Raw genomic sequence first — 17826 nt, forward strand, 5'->3', positions numbered from 1 at the left:
GCAGACGACAGTGTGATGAATACGCTGGCATCGCTGACAGCGTTGACAGTAGCAGGGAGGACGTCGGAGCTGCAAGCCACGGGATCCGCAGACTCCAGGTGGTCTCACCGTGCCCGGCGGGGCGGGGCCGTTCGAATGCTGCCTCTGCCTTTGATTTGCACTTGGGCGACTTACTTAGCTCCTGTGTGCTAAGTAAGTTAGCACAGGTGGTTTCCCCACCTGTGCCGTGGGTCCGGTAGTATCTCCATCTAGAGCGGTTGTGAGGACTGACTTTCGTATCTGCAAAGCCCTGCAGAAGTGTTAGCACTGCCGTGGTGGGCATTAACAATTGCGGTTCGAGTGTTGTGATTTTCTCCAGTGAACAGGACTCTGCGGTGTTTTTCGTTGTGCACCGACTGCGCTTGAGGGTTCACAATAAGGGTGAGATGGGACCCTTATTCCTGGTCCCCTTTGGCGCATCGCATATTGCGGCACGATTCTTTTTCTTAAAGCATCCTGAGTCGGCCGTCTTCAGATTTCAAGCAAACGTTGGAAGTTGGATTTCGGCATCCTCCGCGGGTGCACAGTGCAAAACGTGATCCGGCGGGGAGGTGTTTTATAACAGCCGAGATCACTGTGTCTTAAGCTGCTTTTTCAAGATTTACTGGAAAAGCAGGATGTGCGGTGTTAGCGGAGCCTCGAGGCCACGTTTTGAGCGGCGGGAGGCAGGGCCTGACGGTGGCTGTAGTCGCTGCCTGTGGAGTCCGGCGCCGGCCGGCGAGGAGTCACCCGAGGGCGCGCGGTTCCACCGCCCGGCCCGCGGCCGGAAGCCCCGCCCTCCCGCCTCGCCCCGCCCGCCCGCGGGAAGGGCGCCGCGCGCCGCTTTGTGCCCCAGAGAAGGCCCGGCCTGCCCGGCGCGAGGTGGCTGCTGACTCTGTCTGGTGTTCCTTGCGGTTGGGAGGCCGAGAGAGAGGGACCGAGGCGGCTGAGGCCCGGCCTTGAAGGTAGGACAGCCACGCGGCCCTTCCTGCCGCCAAGGGCGCGAGCCTCTGGGCGGGGCGAGGCGAGCTGAGTGCGGCCCGGGAACCGACCCCGGGCGCCCGCCGCTCACCGCTCACGTGCTAATCCACTCGGCACGACTGGACTGGGGAGCCAGTGCGGAACTGTGCGCTAACCTTTGCAGCCTCCTTTGTCTCCGCTCTTTCTGTTCTCCGCCTAGCTAATAAGGGACTTAAACGCCTAGCGGCAGTGTAACCTGCTCTACCTGGGTTGTTGAGGGTTGTCTAGAAGGGATCAGGAAATGCTTGTCTTCCTCCCCACGCCCGCCTCTCACCTTCCTCTTTAACTCACCGAGGGACGCGACACCCAGAAACCCCAGGCTCGGAGGAGAGCCGCCAGGAGCCCTGCCGTGCGGTCATTTCCCGTCCGGCGGCCCTTTCCTGCGCAGTGTTAACTGGGTGGGACGGAAAGGAAAAATAAGAAATTCCCCTTGGCTGGTGGCAAGCATGATGCCGGCTTGGAGGTCGGGTGCACTGGGTGAACCTCCACACCAGGTGTGGTTGCTTACCAGGTTAGAAATCCTCTCAGCGTCCTATCACCTTGATGTGTCCATTTTGCTTTTTGCAGATTATTTTTTTTGTCTTTAGCAATTTGTATCTATGTAATTTTAAAGAAGTGGAACTCATACTTGAACATTGCTGCCTTAGTTACGTGTAAAAAACATACTTAGTTGTGTGTTCCCTTAGGCAGGATACTAACAGTTAATTTGCATTTTTATTTACTGTCATTTCTTCTAAAAGAATCTACCTTTTTTTTTAAGAGTAAACTTAGGAAATGATCTGAACTTCAAAGAGAAGTAGCAAATTAATGGAAAGTAATTAAAGAGATTAAAAAGGCTTTTAGCTTTAGTTAAAATAATTGTCTTACTCATAGTTTCAGTTTGCAAGTAAAGTAAGAGATCTATTAATATTTCTTCCTGTCTGATTATTATTTTCTCTTCCCCTGTGTCGTAAATTTACATTTACAAGGTTAAATAGGCCTTTGGTTTTTATATAATCCTGTCAATGTTTGATTTTAATCAGTGGGAGTAAAAGAATCCATTTTTATAAGTTTTGCAACTGACTTTACTGATATATGAAATTTTCAATCCCACATGATCAGTTAATTTGAGGCATTTGATGAAATACAGTGCCATGATAAAAAGCATACCACCCAGACTACTGCAGTCATTATGCACATAGGCTTAAGTAAATTTACCATTTTACTTTGTCATTGATTTTCTTTTGTTTTTTAATGAGTGCTAAGCAGTGGAGGAAGAGGCACAGGTAAGAACTGTTACTTTGAAAGGTTTGTGAATTTCCAGCCAGTTGTTGCATTTGGGGTTAACTGGTGGGGTTTTGAAATTCTTTAAGAGAACTGAATGCTTATGAAGTTAGTGCTATAATCTTAATGTCCACACCTTAAAACAAACAAAAAAGGCTAGGTTTCATACTCTTAATTGCAGCATAAATAATGGAGAGGAAACTCTTCAGAACGTCTCCTTTTCCTTTCTGCTCTTTAATATTGTTTCTTCCCTTGTCCCCAACCCCCCATAATGACAACAGCAGCAAATCTACCTTGCTTGCATAGTGAGTGTACTTTAGAAGATGAGGGAGGGAGAATTTTTCTGGAATAAATTGGTGGGCTTAGGTGACTACATGGTGGTGATGGTTTCCAGAACTGCAGTTTTGAAAGTGAAGCCTACAGAACCCTCCCCTCCTCACCCCCAGAATCTCCCAGAGTACTTGTTGAACATGCATGCTGGGGCTTTACTGAGCTCTGAGGCAAAACCTCTGGAAGGAGCAGGGAAGCTGCTTTGTCCTTTTGTTTTCATTCTACAAACAACTCTTATGGGAAATAATATTTGAGACAACTTTAACATAAAAAGAAGTTTAGTTAAGATCAGTTGACAAAATAGTTAGAATTGGGGAAAACAAAGGACTGCTCTTTAATACCCAAAAGATACTAGTTAGTAAACTCAACAGAGGTAAAACAGTTTGTATTGAACAGTTTTAACACAGAATAGAAAAATAGGAAAATTGTGTCATCTGTGCATCCACATGTTAAATTGGAGCTAGGGACCTGCTAAAATCTGAGAACTTTGAATGGAGTTCCTGCTGCTCAGATACATCTGGGTTTCTCACATACATCTGGGTTTTGTTTTTTTTTTTTTCCCCTGGTTGTGCTGGGGATCAAATCCAGAGTTTCATGCATGCTAGGTAAATGCCTCTACTACTAAGCTACACCCGCAGCCCAACATCTTAGGGATTCCCCCCTAAACACACTTGTTAGGCAGTCCTTTTTGGCTTTCGTTATTTTTCACGTAGGGTCTCAAGCTTTTGTCTGAGATGGGCCTCGGACTGATATCCTCCTGCCTGTGCCTCCTGCATCGCTGGGATTACAGGCCCTCACCACCACGCCCTGCTTATTGATTGATTTGGGGATCTCAGTAACTTTTTTCTTGGGCTGGCCTTGAACCACAGTCCTCCCTATCTCTGCCTCCCAAGTAGCTGGGATTACAGGTGTGAGCTGCCAGTGCCAGGTTAGTCTATAATTTTGAACTACTTTGATAAATGCCTCCTGATGGTACTGAGAGGAAAAGACCAGAGTGAACGAAAAAGTACGTTTTGGAGTACTAAGTGTCAGACATACTTAAGATTTTAGTAGTTCAAGATAATAATCTTGAACAGTAAGATTAAAATTGGCAACATGGGTCTTAATTTCTTTAAGGCATTGATAGAAGAGATGACCAACATAAAACAATTCATTATTAACATCCAAGTGAATTGTGCAGACAGTTGCACACATGTGATCATGTTGTATTCAGGCTTGGTGGCCCCATGGTTCAGCCTTGGGGCCTAGACACTGAAAAAAAGACAAGTCTCAAGCCTTCCTTCTGAAGTTACCAGAAGCCAAACTCTGGTCTGGTTATCAGGAATAGCAGTCAGGAAGTGAGTGGTGATTGAATAACTCTCCATCTCCTTTCTTACTATTCTACTTAAAGGGGCAGAATACTATTTCTTTGGATTCCTTCTTTGAGATAATCCCTCCCCTCTCCCCCGACTTTTTTTTTTTTTTTCTTTTTTCTGGGACTGAAGTTTGAACTCAGGGCTTTTTTTTTTTTTTTTTTTTTTTTTTAAATTTATTTATTTATTTTTTTTTTTCATTTTTCTTTTATTATTCATATGTGCATACAAGGCTTGGTTTATTTCTCCCCCCTGCCCCCACCCCCTCCCTTACCACCCACTCCACCCCCTCCCGCTCCCCCCCTCAATACCCAGCAGAAACTATTTTGCCCTTATCTCTAATTTTGTTGTAGAGAGAGTATAAGCAATAATAGGAAGGAACAAGGGGTTTTGCTGGTTGAGATAAAGATAGCTATACAGGGCATTGACTCACATTGATTTCCTGTGCGTGGGTGTTACCTTCTAGGTTAATTGTTTTTGATCTAACCTTTTCTCTAGTACCTGGTCCCCTTTTCCTATTGGCCTCAGTTGCTTTAAGGTATCTGCTTTAGTTTCTCTGCATTAAGGGCAACAAATGCTAGCTAGTTTTTTAGGTGTCTTACCTATCCTCACCCCTCCCTTGTGTGCTCTCGCTTTTATCATGTGCTCATAGTCCAATCCCATTGTTGTGTTTGCCCTTGATCTAATGTCCACATATGAGGGAGAACATACGATTTTTGGTTTTTTGAGCCAGGCTAACCTCACTCAGAATGATGTTCTCCAATTCCATCCATTTACCAGCGAATGATAACATTTCGTTCTTCTTCATGGCTGCATAAAATTCCATTGTGTATAGATACCACATTTTCTTAATCCATTCGTCAGTGGTGGGGCATCTTGGCTGTTTCCATAACTTGGCTATTGTGAATAGTGCCGCAATAAACATGGATGTGCAGGTGCCTCTGGAGTAACAGTCTTTTGGGTATATCCCCAAGAGTGGTATTGCTGGATCAAATGGTAGATCGATGTCCATCTTTTTAAGTAGCCTCCAAATTTTTTTCCAGAGTGGATGTACTAGTCTACATTCCCACCAACAGTGTAAGAGGGTTCCTTTTTCCCCACATCCTCGCCAACACCTGTTGTTGGTGGTGTTGCTGATGATGGCTGTTCTAACAGGGGTGAGGTGGAATCTTAGTGTGGTTTTAATGAACTCAGGGCTTTGAGCTTGCTGCTCTACCACTTGAGCTATGCTTCTAACCTGAGATAATCTCTTCTCTTAGGAATATTAGTAGTAGGATAACTGCTTTTGTCCTGGTTAAAGTTAAGCTAAGGAGGGTAGGGGGATTGCCTTGAAGGTGAGGGAAGTGAGCAGGTTCTCTTTAGAAGAAAATAAGAGGCAAGGGCTACTGAAATTTGTTTGGGGGTTTTGTTGGGACTGGGGATTGAATCCAGGGCCTTGTGCATGTCAGGCAAGTTCTTTATTGTTATATATTCCCAGTCTTTAAAGGACTACTGAGGTTTAGGAGAGGCATAGCTCAGTGGTAGAGGACTTGTCTAGCATATACAGAGCCCTGGGTTTGAGCCCCAGCACAGTAAATGAATGAAAATACAGACATAGGGTTTTTTTTGGACAGGGGTTTGAACTCAGGACTTCATACTTGCAAAACAGGTACTCTGTTTTGCAAGAGTACTTGTGGACTGAGCCACACCTCCAGTCCATTTTACTGTTTTTATTTTGCAGATTGGGGTTTGGGGGATGTCTGGAGAAATAATTTGCTTGAGCTGGCCTCGATCTGTAATCTTCCCAGTCTCAGCCTCCTGGGTAGCTAGGATTGCAGGCAAGGCATAGATGTTTAGGGCTGTAAATAAAATGTGTCTGATGCTGATGATCATATATTTTGCAGGCTGTAAATCCATGTTGAGAACCAATGCATCCTCCTGTTTCTGCCCAGTGACAACACAGACCTCTTTTTTTGTTGTGTCTGGTCTTTAACAGTGGCATCACCATTCTTTGGCTCAGATTTCAGATTTCCTGTAGCCTTTCCTATCTCTGCACGCTCAAGTGCCTGACTGCGCATGTGTCTGCCTATAGCCTCCATGTGGTTTTGCCTGGAGCAGGGTACTCATTTCCTCTTGCCTACATCATTCCCACAATCTCTAACTGACCTCCCACTCAGAATTCCTCCAGCCTGTCTGCTGCCAGAGTTATCTTCCTGATTGCTACTTCTCTGCAGATCTGCATCCAGGATAAAGGAAACACTTAGTGTGGTGTTCTGTACCTTCTGGGGCCAGGACCAACCTGCTTTTCAAGTCATCTTGTACTCAGCTTCTATACCTGCTCCTGGGAATACTGTCACAACTGTAGTCCCTAGCTCTCCTTTGTTCTGTTTTTTATTTCAATTCCTGGCATCTCTCTTTTCCCAAATCCACTTTTCCAATTGCCTCCCTGTTCGGAGTACAAGGCCTCATTTGACCATTGCTTCACTCTTGTTTCCACAGCACTCCTACAAATCCTTATCACTGGAAAGGAGGAATCTTGCCAATGATAATTTCTTGGCTATGTATCAAGCAAGGGTGGAGAGCTAGGCTTATCCTGTGTGCCTATGGTTACAAGTATATGTTGGTACTCCTAGCTAAGTGAATATGCCTATTATTGATAGTAACTGCCGTGTATTGAATGCTTATTATATGTTCATTTCTAAATCCTCACAGCAGTCTGCAGAAGGAGGTGGTGGTATGCGGTATTGCAGATAAGAAAATGAAGGCCTTGAGTGTTACAGAGCATGCCAGATCACACAGCTAGTTAGTTAAGTGGCAGAGCCAACGCTGTATTCAAGGCCCTCTGTGTGCAAAGCTCACTCTGGTGTATTCATCCCTCTGGCATGGGGCTTTGTGTTACTGCTGTGGAGACATGCCTGCCTCCTTGATGTGATAGTGTGCTCATGCATCAGAGTTGAGCCCATGCAAATTCTGGTATTCCTTACATAGTTCTGGCATGCAGGAAACATTCATTAGAGGCTCGCTGAATGGAACTTCATTCCACTGTGCCTACTGAATTAAAAAGAATGATACACATTTCTATCTTCCTTGTGTTTTCTAACACTGTACATGTGCTTAGTAAATATTTATTGAGTGAATGGTGGTAGGGACAGAGAGACTCATTTGAGGGAAGGACTTAAATGAGAAGGACCCTCAGCTTTAAGGATTCTAATTTCATTGAAGATGAACTGTGAGATACGAAGCTCTGAGTTGTTCAGAAGAGATTCTTGGCATCATATTGGGAAACAGTTCAGAATTTTAAAAAGCTGTATGATAGTGACGTTGTCTTCAGCATTTCATGCGGGTGCGTCCAGCTCTGGGAGAAAGTCTCAGCAAGTCTCCTTAGCTTTTGTTAATCAGGCACCTGTATTGTCAGTATTGGCTAAGCCCTTTCTTTGTTATCTCTAATACAAATCTGTAGGGCAGTGTACATACTTAAAATACATTGGTCAGGACTGGGGATGTTGCTCAGCGGTACAGCACTTGAGCAGCACGTACAGGCCCCGAATTCAATTCCCAGCACTGCCTCCCCTAAATATATATGTACATATGCAACGTGAAGTACCCAATAGACCGACTATACAAAGGAGGAAAGTCGAGTACTGAAGGACACAGTGGAAATTACTAACGCTCATGGTTTTTATTTGAACCAAGGCCTTAGAACCTTCAACACTGCCCCTTTAATAGGCAGGACCCTGCAGCCCCATCTGTCAAAACGCTGAGGCTGATGAGCTGTCAGCAATCCCCTCCCAACTCAGGTTCTGTGCTCTTCACCCCACACCCTCGGTGATGCTCCTGAGGCTTGTGTGTGGCCAGCACTGGGTGCTGAAGTGTCATTAGTTCATGCCTTGGCCACAGAGCAGGGGCAGAGGCTTTACATACTCTAAAGTGTTTCGGTGTGTGGTCCAAATTACTTAGTGCGGCTTGACATTCATTTTATCTTTTACTTCACGAGTAATAATACCATCTTGTGCTGAGTATAGCGCTTGCCTGGTATGTGTGAGACCCTGGGTTTGATCCCCAGCATTGCAAAATAGTAATAATGTCATTTTATTTGAATAGAGCAGTTAGTCAAAGCCCCTCTTGGATACTGTACTTTTTAAAGATTTCTGCTGAAACCTTAGGAGCCACTCATGAGAAAAATAAATAATTTTGCATATAGACTTAGACTCTGTGGCTCTGCTTCAGAATATCAGGGAGAGATTACCCTTCAAAGTGCTATACATACTTTTCATTAGTTGAACCCATTAAGGGTTTTAAAATTTTCTTTATATGGCGTATTTCTTTTCAGTGGCATTTGTTATAGTGGGATACATTCCTTTATTCCTCCTTAATGATTTAACCTTTAAGAATATTTTTCTGTTCCTAAAGCAACAGGAGTGAAACTACTGGTTTCAGTATACTGGTTTGTTTTACAAGTTTTTCTTTTTAAGTATCTGATGTTTATTAAACATACTTTATGATTAAACATACTTTATAAGTGCCTGCCCAGTAGTTGAAAAGGCTGTCTTATTCATTACGAAATCCTCATTCAGTACTTGCAGTGATTGTATGTTATAATTAGTAGTATTCCCATCTTAAAATGAGGACACTGGTGGCTGAGAGGTTAAAGCAACCTGCTTAAGGTAATTCAATGAACTAATAAACATTGGAACCCAGTTTGGTCTCCTTCCACCATGTTTTTTTTTGAGAAACTCATTTTAAGAACACAGATATCTGTGGAGGCAGAGTCTCCACAAGCAGTAGAGTGTCAGCTTAGGAAGTGTGAGGCTCTGAGTTCAATCTCCAGTACTGCCAAAACAAAACACAGACATCTATCTCAGTCACAGCAAAGTTTACACCCCTTTATCCCCATACTGGGGCTTGACCTCAAGGCTTCATGCTTGCTAGGCAGGTGATCCACTGCTTAAGCCATGCCTCCATCCTTTTTTGCTCCGATTATCTTGGACATAGGGTCTTGCTTTTTGTCCTGACTGGCCTACATCTTGATCCTCCTGTTTACTGGGATGACAGGAGCGCACACTATGCCTGGCTTTTCTCCAGTAAGATGGAATCTCAAAAAGTTTTTTTGCCCAGGCTAGCCTGTGACCTGTATCCTCTGAATTTCAGCCTCTGCATAGTTTGGGATGACAGGTACATGCCTGTCATCAGCTGTTGGTTGAGATGGGATCTCCTAAATTCCCTTCTCAGGCTGGCCTGGAACACTGTTCACTGGATCTCAGCTTCCCAAGTAGCTAGGATACAGACATGAGTCACTGGTATCTGGCTGAAGTTTATCTTATTAAATAATACACATTGTGTCTTCATAGACACAAACTAAGAGGAAATTAAGATGCAAAAGCAAATGTACCTCACATCCTGCTATTCTGGCAAATCAAAGTAGAAATTTTTCCACTTTTTTTTTTTTGGTGTTGCTGAAGATTGAACCCAGAGCCTGTCCATGTGCTAGGCAAGTGCTCTGCCACTAACTATATTCCCACTCCCTTACCATGTCTCTTCACTGCTCAATATTAAACAGGTACTCTGGTGGGTTGACGGAAGAAAAGCTTCTGTGAAAAAAAGGAACAGAAAAATTTAGGGAGGTAGCTGATGGCAGGATAAGTATATCTGTTAAGAGTGTGGGACTCAGACCTGGCTTTGGCTCCAAAAAAGTCTTACAAAAATCCATTTGTTATAGATTAGACTTGCAGTACAAACCCTACTGAAAAAAATTGTGAGAACTGTAATCTATGTCATTCATCCCATCAATATTTGTGTTGAACAGGAGTTTAAGAATGCTTGGACTTAATGGATCTGGACTCCTAAGGAAAGGGATTGAAAAAATAATAGGAGCAAAGATGGAAGAAAGGAAGTGGAGGGCCATACTGAGTCTGGGGCCTTAACTCAGATAGGAAAGAAGAAAAACAAACAGGGAGAGAGCCCCTCTGAAGTCACTTTGTGTCTCTTGGTTGCTTGAACTAGTGTTACTGCATGAGGAAGTACTTTAGTGATTTTTCTTTTTTTTTGGCACTACTAGGGTTTGAACTCAGGACCTTGTGCTTGCTAGACAGGCAGCTTGAGCCATGCCTCCAGCTTTTTTTTGCTCTGGTTACTTTGAGATAGGGTCTAAAGGGTCTTGCTTTTTTGCCCTGGCCTTCTTGGACCATGATCCTCCTACTTTTTACACTTACTACCATAGATGGGATGACAGGCACCTACCACCATGCCCCACTTTTTTTTGTTGACATGGGGGTTTCGTGAATTTGTTTTTGCTCAGACAGGCTGGAACCAAGATCCTCCAGATCCCAGTCTCCCAAGTAGCTAGGACTACACATGGTGAGCCATCAACACTGGGCTAACTTTAGTGATTTACTAAGTAAGTAATGTCCCCAGCCCTCCCCCACCCACCCCCCGCTTTTTTCTTTTTGAGACAAGGTCTTGCTAACTTTGGCAGGCTGGCTTCAAACTTAAGATACTTCTGCTAGGATTATAAGTGTGCTCTACCATGCCTGGCTTTGATTATAGTTTTAATGTGTTCTGTTGCTCTGGTCAAGTTGTGTGGGCTTTTATCTCCAAGAAATCCCTATAAATGGTATTAGTGATAACCATGTAAGTAGGTTGGGACAATTAATGTATTTTTCGAAAGCATTTTGAAATTCTTAGACCAAAGGCTAGGGGAGCAAATTGGTATCAACTTTTTTTCCTTCCCCTGAGCCAGGAGAAAAGAAGTATTAGGGTAGGAAGTTTGTCTTCTCTTTTGAAGCAGTCTCATAGATTGCTTTTATTGAGTTTAAAATGGACATCACAAACTCCCAAGAATGTGGTTCACTGTAACAGCAAACCTTTTCAGATACACATTATGGAATTCTTAATTCTGCATTTTTACCTAAGATTTAAAACAGCTTTAACGGTTAGTTTGTAATTGCCAGACTTGGGAAGAATGCTGTCCCGGGCAGCAACTTTTTCATTCCCTTATTCCCATTCCCTCTTATTTCAGAGGAGGGATGAGGCAGAATTTTTCTAGGGAATAAAAGTTGTCTTTAAAACGTAAAAACTTCTGCAACACAGTTTGTAATGTGCCTTAACTTATATAGTCAGTGCGTGTCCAAATCCAAGTGTGTCCATGTGAGAACAGCTGTGTTTGGAAGATCGCCAACTTTTTGTTTTTCAGATCTAATCATTTTATAGGGCAGGATAATACAGTATGTATATGCACAAGTAACCATAATGTAGTGGTGTTTTTAAAAATGCATATTGCCTCCTGAATTGCTTTTACGTAAAAAATAACTGTGATCCGGGCACCGGGTAGGGGGAGCCTGTGGCTCACACCACACCTGCGTAGCTAGTAATCCTGAGTAGTACTCCTAGCTACTCAGGAAGCAGAGATCAGAAGGATGGTGGTTCAAAGCCAGCCCCAGGCAAATAGTTCGTGAGCCCCTATTTTGAAAAAACCCATCACAAAAAAAGGGCTGGTGGAGTGGTTCAAAGGTGGGAGTGCCTACCTAGCAAGCATTGAGACCCTGAGTTCAAACCCCAGTGCCACCAAAAACAAACAGACAAAAAAAGTGGGTGAATAGTAACATAATGATCTTGGAGTAGCTTAATATTAGGTTTTTGCTGTTTATGCATTTGCCAGAGCCTTTCTGTTAAGGCCTCACCCAAACAGCAATAGCAAAAAGAAACAAAAACTCCCCAAATACTTATCTATATGCACAGCAAGGGTAGGTAGGGCCAATTTAGTTCCTGGTTCCTTGTAACTTCTGGGATTGATACATACAGTGTGGGCCCCTCTTTTTTTAATCTCCTGAGTTGGAAGTGCACATGTCCTCTTTTAAAACAATTGTCTATTGTCATTTATACTTCCCTACTGTGTGCCTGATAACTTGAGCCCCTTCTCCAACTGCACATGAATTTACAGTGAGTTACTGGGTGGATTTGCCAACGCAGATCATTTGCCCAATTTATAGTCTTTGTGTATCCTTATTACAGGCTGTGTTTAAAAATCTTCATAGCTTTGTCCACTTTTTAGGGTTCAGATTAATGACCTGTCTAGCAGGCCTACAGATAAAGTGCTATTATGCCCAGAACCCAACCTAGGCTGAGTTTTCTCCTCTCTTGGGTGGTAGAGATCCAAAGGTCACTTGTGTAATGTATGTGCCTCACACCCATTTCCCTGCATGCGTTAGCGCTAGGCTACCCCAGCCCACATTGCCAGAACCTTGGATGGATGGGGTAAATTGCAGGGGGTGATTTGGCCTTTGGGACCTGTAAAAGATAACCTGATTTACTTTTGTATATTGAGTTCAAACAACTACCTTACTAATGAACTGTGAGTTTTCTGTCTACTTGTAATGGAGGTTCTTCATTGCACGATCCTTCGTCTTTCCATGGCCTTACACGCAGTTTAGCCTAGCCAGATTTAGTTAGCAGAATCAGAACAAAGTACCAAATAAAACACCTTTCATTCATAGTAAGAAGGAGGGATATAGGTCAACCTAGCTGTGATACATGGCAGCGAATGTTTTAAAGCGCAGAACCTTTATTCCTCCCCTAAATTTTGTCTCAAGGTCCTAAGATATCTTTTTTTAAGGTTGTCATTTGTCACCAAAGATTACAGTAGCTGACCCTCTGGATGGGAATTATTCCCGTCAGGGTTGGGGCCCATTACTAAGCACATTCTGGGGGCAGGGCAAGGTGGGCTCTGCCAGCAGTGAGGTCAACCTTGGAGCGAGCTAGGGGCGGGGCCGCCTTGCCCCCACCTTCAGCTGTTTGGGGGCGGGGCCATCATGCAGCGAGCCTCAAGGGGCAGAGCGGTCTGGGCCGCAGGGGGCGGGGCGGCCTGGGCGTCCCGTGGCCATAGCTTGTGCGCATGGGCAGTTGCCATCCAACCACTTTAACTGCCACTTCAACTTCCGCCGGCATTGAGCGAGTGGAGGAGGTAGTGGGCTGCGCGCTGCCCAAGGCCGACATGTCTGAAGGAAAGGGCTCCCTGGCCGGAGGCGAAGAGAAGCGGCAGGAGCCAGTTCTGATGGTCACCTGTAGCGAGTGTGAGGTGAAGCCGGTGGAGGAGGAGGAGGAGCCAGTGAGGGTGGACATGATGGGACCCGATGCCTACTCGGACGACCTGAGCTCAGGGGACCCCGACATAGACCCGGAGCTCCTGGTGGGCACAGAGGACGAGGGGAAGTGTCGCAGTATCCGCAAGCAGTACCGGCAGCTCATCTACAGCGTCCAGCAGAACCGGGAGGACATCGTGAACACGGCCAGCAACTCGCTGACCGAGGCCCTGGAGGAGGCCAACGTCCTGTTTGACGCAGTGAGCCGGACCAGAGAAGCTGCCCTTGATGCGCAGTTCCTTGTCCTGGCGTCTGATTTGGGCAAGGAGAAGGCAAAGCAGTTGAATTCCGGCATGAGCTATTTCAACCAGGTCGCGTTTTGTGACTTTCTGTTTATCTTTGTGGGCCTGAACTGGATGGAAGACGAGTACGATGAACTGAGCGGCTGTGATGACATCATCGTCCTGTCCTTCTGGGACGCAGTGCAAAAGGAAGCTACGTCCTGGATCCTGCATGCCGAAGCATTTCACTTTATTTTCGGCTCATTCAAGCCAGAGCCTTCTGCGCGAAAGCCCCGCCTTGAACATCACAAAAAAGTGCGCAAAATCGAAGGCAGCGGGGCTATGCCTACCAAGCTGAGGAAGTTGGACCTAAGTCCCAATCAAGAGGCAACAGAAAAAGAAGTAGAGAGAATCTTGGGATTATTGCAGACCTACTTTCGAAAATACCCGGATACTCCTGTGTCCTATTTTGAGTTTGTGATTGATCCACACTCATTCTCTCGGACTGTGGAGAATATATTCTATGTCTCTTTTATCATCAGGGATGGTTTTGCAAGAATAAGGCTTGACCAAGACAGGCTGCCAATATTAGAGCCAATTAATATTAGCCAAATGGATGAAGGAAATGATCCCGGTTTCTATGGCAGGAAACAGGGGGTTATATCTTTGAGTTTACAGGACTGGAAAAACATTGTGGCAACTTTTGAAATTTCAGAGGCTATGATCAAAAATTCATACTAAAGGTTTTTTTGTTTATAGTATATTTGTTGTTTTTCTGAAATATCTCAAAATAGCAAAATCTAACAAGTACCCACTGTACTGTATCTCGTACTTTCAAGAACATCAGAAATTGTCTTATTGTGCAGTATATTTTTCTTGGTAATTTATAAGGTCATGGTCTGTTATTAAAAAGTTTTCTGGCATGCTTATGGGAAATTGTTTTGAATGCTTTTTAAGACTGTTAGTTTTGAATTTCATAAATTAAAAAGTATTGGCCAACAAATAAAAAAAAAAAAAAAAAGGGTGTTCTATGAGACAACTCCCTTTACAGTAAACCAAGAGAATCCTGTAAGGAACTCCTAACCAAGTTGGGGGACAAATGGGTGTAAAAGTTAGTCAAAAAGAATTTATCTGCAAGGCAGTAAATATGCCATATTGGGACTAAATGCTTTATTGCAAAGAGTGGGTATCCATATTGTAAATAATGTCTTCTGTAAATGGACTCAACAAAAGTAGTCTACTGTTAAGTAGTGAAAACATCAACTAAAAGCTGAAAGCCAAGTGGGAATTAGAAAATACGAAGAGCATTTTAGGCAGGGAAATAATAAGGTCAAATGCACAGAATTGTTGACAAATTATAGCATGAGAGAGTCATGGGATTTATGGGAAAACTATTTGAATGCTAAGCTGGGCAAGAATTGCTGTGACCTCATCTATTTTTCCTCAGAGGTAGAAGATATTTCCCTTGCACCAATGCTTTCATCTTCCAGCCGTAAGCTTTATCTACTTGGTTACTTTTTTCTCTGGTACCTAGTTTTATAATTTCTGCTAGTACAGAGTGTCCTTGAGAAATCAGTAATCTCTCATCATGTAACAAGTTGGAATATTTGTTCCATTAAGCTTGCATTTCTTAGAGGGCTGGAAACTGTCCCTGTTAGTTTATCAAAATATTCCTCACTTGATATAAACCCATAGATTTTGGTTTTTTGTTTTGGATGCTTGCAGTTGTTTTAAAAATAAATTATGGAGCTGGGGATGTAGGTCAGCTACATGTGAGAGGCCCTGGCATAAAATCATCAACACTGCAAAAAAAATTTTTAAAAGAAATTACAGCCTTAATTTACCTTATTTGGAGATTACTGCAGAAAATTTGGATCATTAAGGAAATAATTTTAGAAAACGTAGAAGATGAGATAAGCATGCCCATAAGCTGCTTTTCCTTATCCCTTTAACTTAATCTTTGGTAGTGGAGGAATTTTACCAACAATAATTTGGCAAGTAAATAAAATTTCATTATGCTTAATATTAACAGACTTTGCCACTAAGTCGATTGTGGTACAGGGAAGTAAATAAAAAACTAAATGACACCAAGATTAAGAGGAGAATTCTTAACATTTGTGTAGAGAAGCTTCTTCAACAAAGTGTAGTGTAGAATTCTAGAAAAATGTTTCTCATGAATTTTGACAAATTGTTTTCTAGAATAACCATTCTTTCCCCTTTCTCACATAAAAGAATGCTAATCCTTCCCAGTGTCTTATCATTTTGATTTAACAGAGAAGCATCATTTGGTCTCACTGATTGTTCAGAACTTGAGTTTTTTCCGAGATCTCCTGTTGGAGGAGAAGATACTGTGAGCAGAAAGATCCTGATTCAATTTCTTTTTTCTTTTTTTTTTTTTGGTGAGTGTGTATGTGGTATGGGAGTTGAACTTGAGGCCTTGTACTTGCCACGCAGGTGCTCTACCACTTGAGCTGTACTCCCAATTCTTTTTGCTTTAATTATTTTCCAAATAGGTTCTCCCATTTATTCCCTGGCCCAGACTGGACCTCAGTTCTCCTATTTATGCTTCTCACATAGCTGGGATGACAGGTGCACACTACCATGCCCAACTTTATTGGCTGAGATGGGGGTCTCAAAAACTTTTTGCCCAGACTGGTCTCAAACCCTGATCTTCCTGATCCCTGCCTCCTGAGTAGCTGGGATTATAGGCTTGAGCCACTGGTTCCTGGCCTGACTCAGTTCTGTACTTGCCATCAGATTGTTCTCTTGAATGCTATATCTTTTATTAGGAGTATTTGATATGTAGTGATGGCTTTACAGCATTAAAAGAAAATGTAGATTGAACAGCAGGCATAAGAGAGCTATCAAAGTACTGTTAGAAAATGAGTTTTTAGTGTTGGTTGTAGTGGCTCATGGCTGTAATTCTAGCTACTTGGGAAGGATTGAAGTGCTAGGCCAGTGTGGGCAAAAAGTTAGCAAGACTTCATCTCAACCAACAAGCCAGGCCTAGTGACTTGCACCTGTTACTGCAGCTATGTGGGAGGCCATAGGTAGGAGGATCATTGTCTGAAGCTGGCCCTGAATGAAAAAACTAGAGCCCTATACCTGAAAAAAACAAAACAAAACACCCTAAAACAAAAAAAGGACTGTGGGTGTGGTGCAAGTGAAAGGGCCTCATTTCAAACCCTGGTACCACTAAAAAAAAATAAAAAGTAGAGGTTTGGGGAGATGTAATTTTTTGGGGTCTTAGCTAATATAGACCTACATCCTCAAACCTTTTTGTTTTTGAGATAAGGTCTTGCTAACTTTGCCTGGACAGGTCTTGAACTTGAGATCCTCCTGCCTCCTCCTCTGAAATTAGTTGGGATTATACAAATGAACCACCAGACTTGGTCCCCTTCCCACCTCAACCACAATCTGGGCATTGTTTCTTGAGAACAGGGACTTTGGAGATGTGATTAAGGACCTGGAGATGGGGAGATTTTCTAGAATGTTGTTGTAAGAAGGAGGCAGAGAGACTTGGTTACAGTAGCAGGAAATGTGACAATAGCTTTGAAAATGGAATTCTGTGAGTCCACAAATAAAGGTGGCTCCCAAAAGCTGAAAAAGAACAGGGCAAATTCATTCCCTGAGCTTCCAGAAGGAACCAGACCTGCTGATACCTTGATTTTAGCACAGCCAAATCAATTCTGGCTGGACATTAACCTCCAGAACTATAAGATAATTAGTGCTGTTACAGCCACTAAATGGCTGGGCATTTAGGCATAATGGCTATGCCTATAGGCCTAGCTACTCAAGAGGCTGAGGAAGGAGGATTGCTTGAGTCCAGTAGTTCTGGGCAGTAGTGCAGTATCCCTATCTAGTGTCTGCACTGACTTCAGCGCCAATGTGGTGACTTCCCAGGAGCAGGGGACCACCAGGTTATTTGACTATGGAGAGGTAAACCAGTCCAGATCAGAAATGGAGCAGGTCAGATCAGTAATGGGTTCATACTTGTGAAACCACACTGCATTTCAGCCTGGGCAACAAAATGAGACCCTTGTCTATTAAAGTTTGAAGTGAGGACGGGGCCAGGGGTGACTGGAGGCATAGCTCAAGCAGTAGAGCACCTGCCTCACAAACATGAAGGCCTGTTTTCAAACCCTGGTACCACCAAAAATATAAAGCCACTAAATTTTTGGTAATTTGTTACAGCAGCATTAGGAAGCTAATACACTCACTAAAATGTTCACTGCGTTCAACAGAATTTTCTGGCCTGGACTGTCACATTTTTTCTGGAAGCTGCAGCATAAGTGTTAACATCAGATTTCAAAGGAAGCAAGCATTGGACCTAGTACAGACTTACTTAATCACTGCTGAGGTTTTGGTATTTCTGTGGTGGTGGAATGGGAACCCAGGGCCTGTGCATGCTAGGTAAGTGTTCAGCTGCTGAACTACATTCCCAGCCCAGTTGTTTTTTTTTGATAAGCCAGACATAAGTATATGTATGGCATTAGGAGAAGTCAGACT

The 17826-nt window shown here is 43.5% G+C and overlaps 2 protein-coding genes across 8 annotated transcripts in view; both read left to right on the plus strand.

The window, feature by feature from the left end:
• Txnrd1 (thioredoxin reductase 1) overlaps window positions 1-17826 on the plus strand; it is a 96733-nt gene that overhangs the window by 39575 nt on the left and 39332 nt on the right. Inside the window, exon 1 of one of the 7 annotated variants that reach the window (XM_020152426.2) lies at window positions 824-983. The exons of the other annotated variants lie outside the window; for them this stretch is intronic. The gene's annotated coding sequence lies outside the window, so the exon portion shown is untranslated. Of the gene's footprint in view, window positions 1-823; window positions 984-17826 lie in introns of those variants that run through there. 7 annotated transcript variants of the gene reach the window in all.
• On the plus strand, window positions 4853-14246 carry Eid3 (EP300 interacting inhibitor of differentiation 3). The gene has a single exon (XM_074084269.1). It carries the CDS (start codon window positions 12850-12852, stop codon window positions 14056-14058), a length of 1209 nt encoding a protein of 402 aa, XP_073940370.1. The 5' UTR covers window positions 4853-12849; the 3' UTR covers window positions 14059-14246.

This window comes from Castor canadensis, chromosome 8 (genome assembly GCF_047511655.1).
Source record: "Castor canadensis chromosome 8, mCasCan1.hap1v2, whole genome shotgun sequence".
NCBI classification, from domain to species: Eukaryota; Metazoa; Chordata; class Mammalia; order Rodentia; family Castoridae; genus Castor; species Castor canadensis.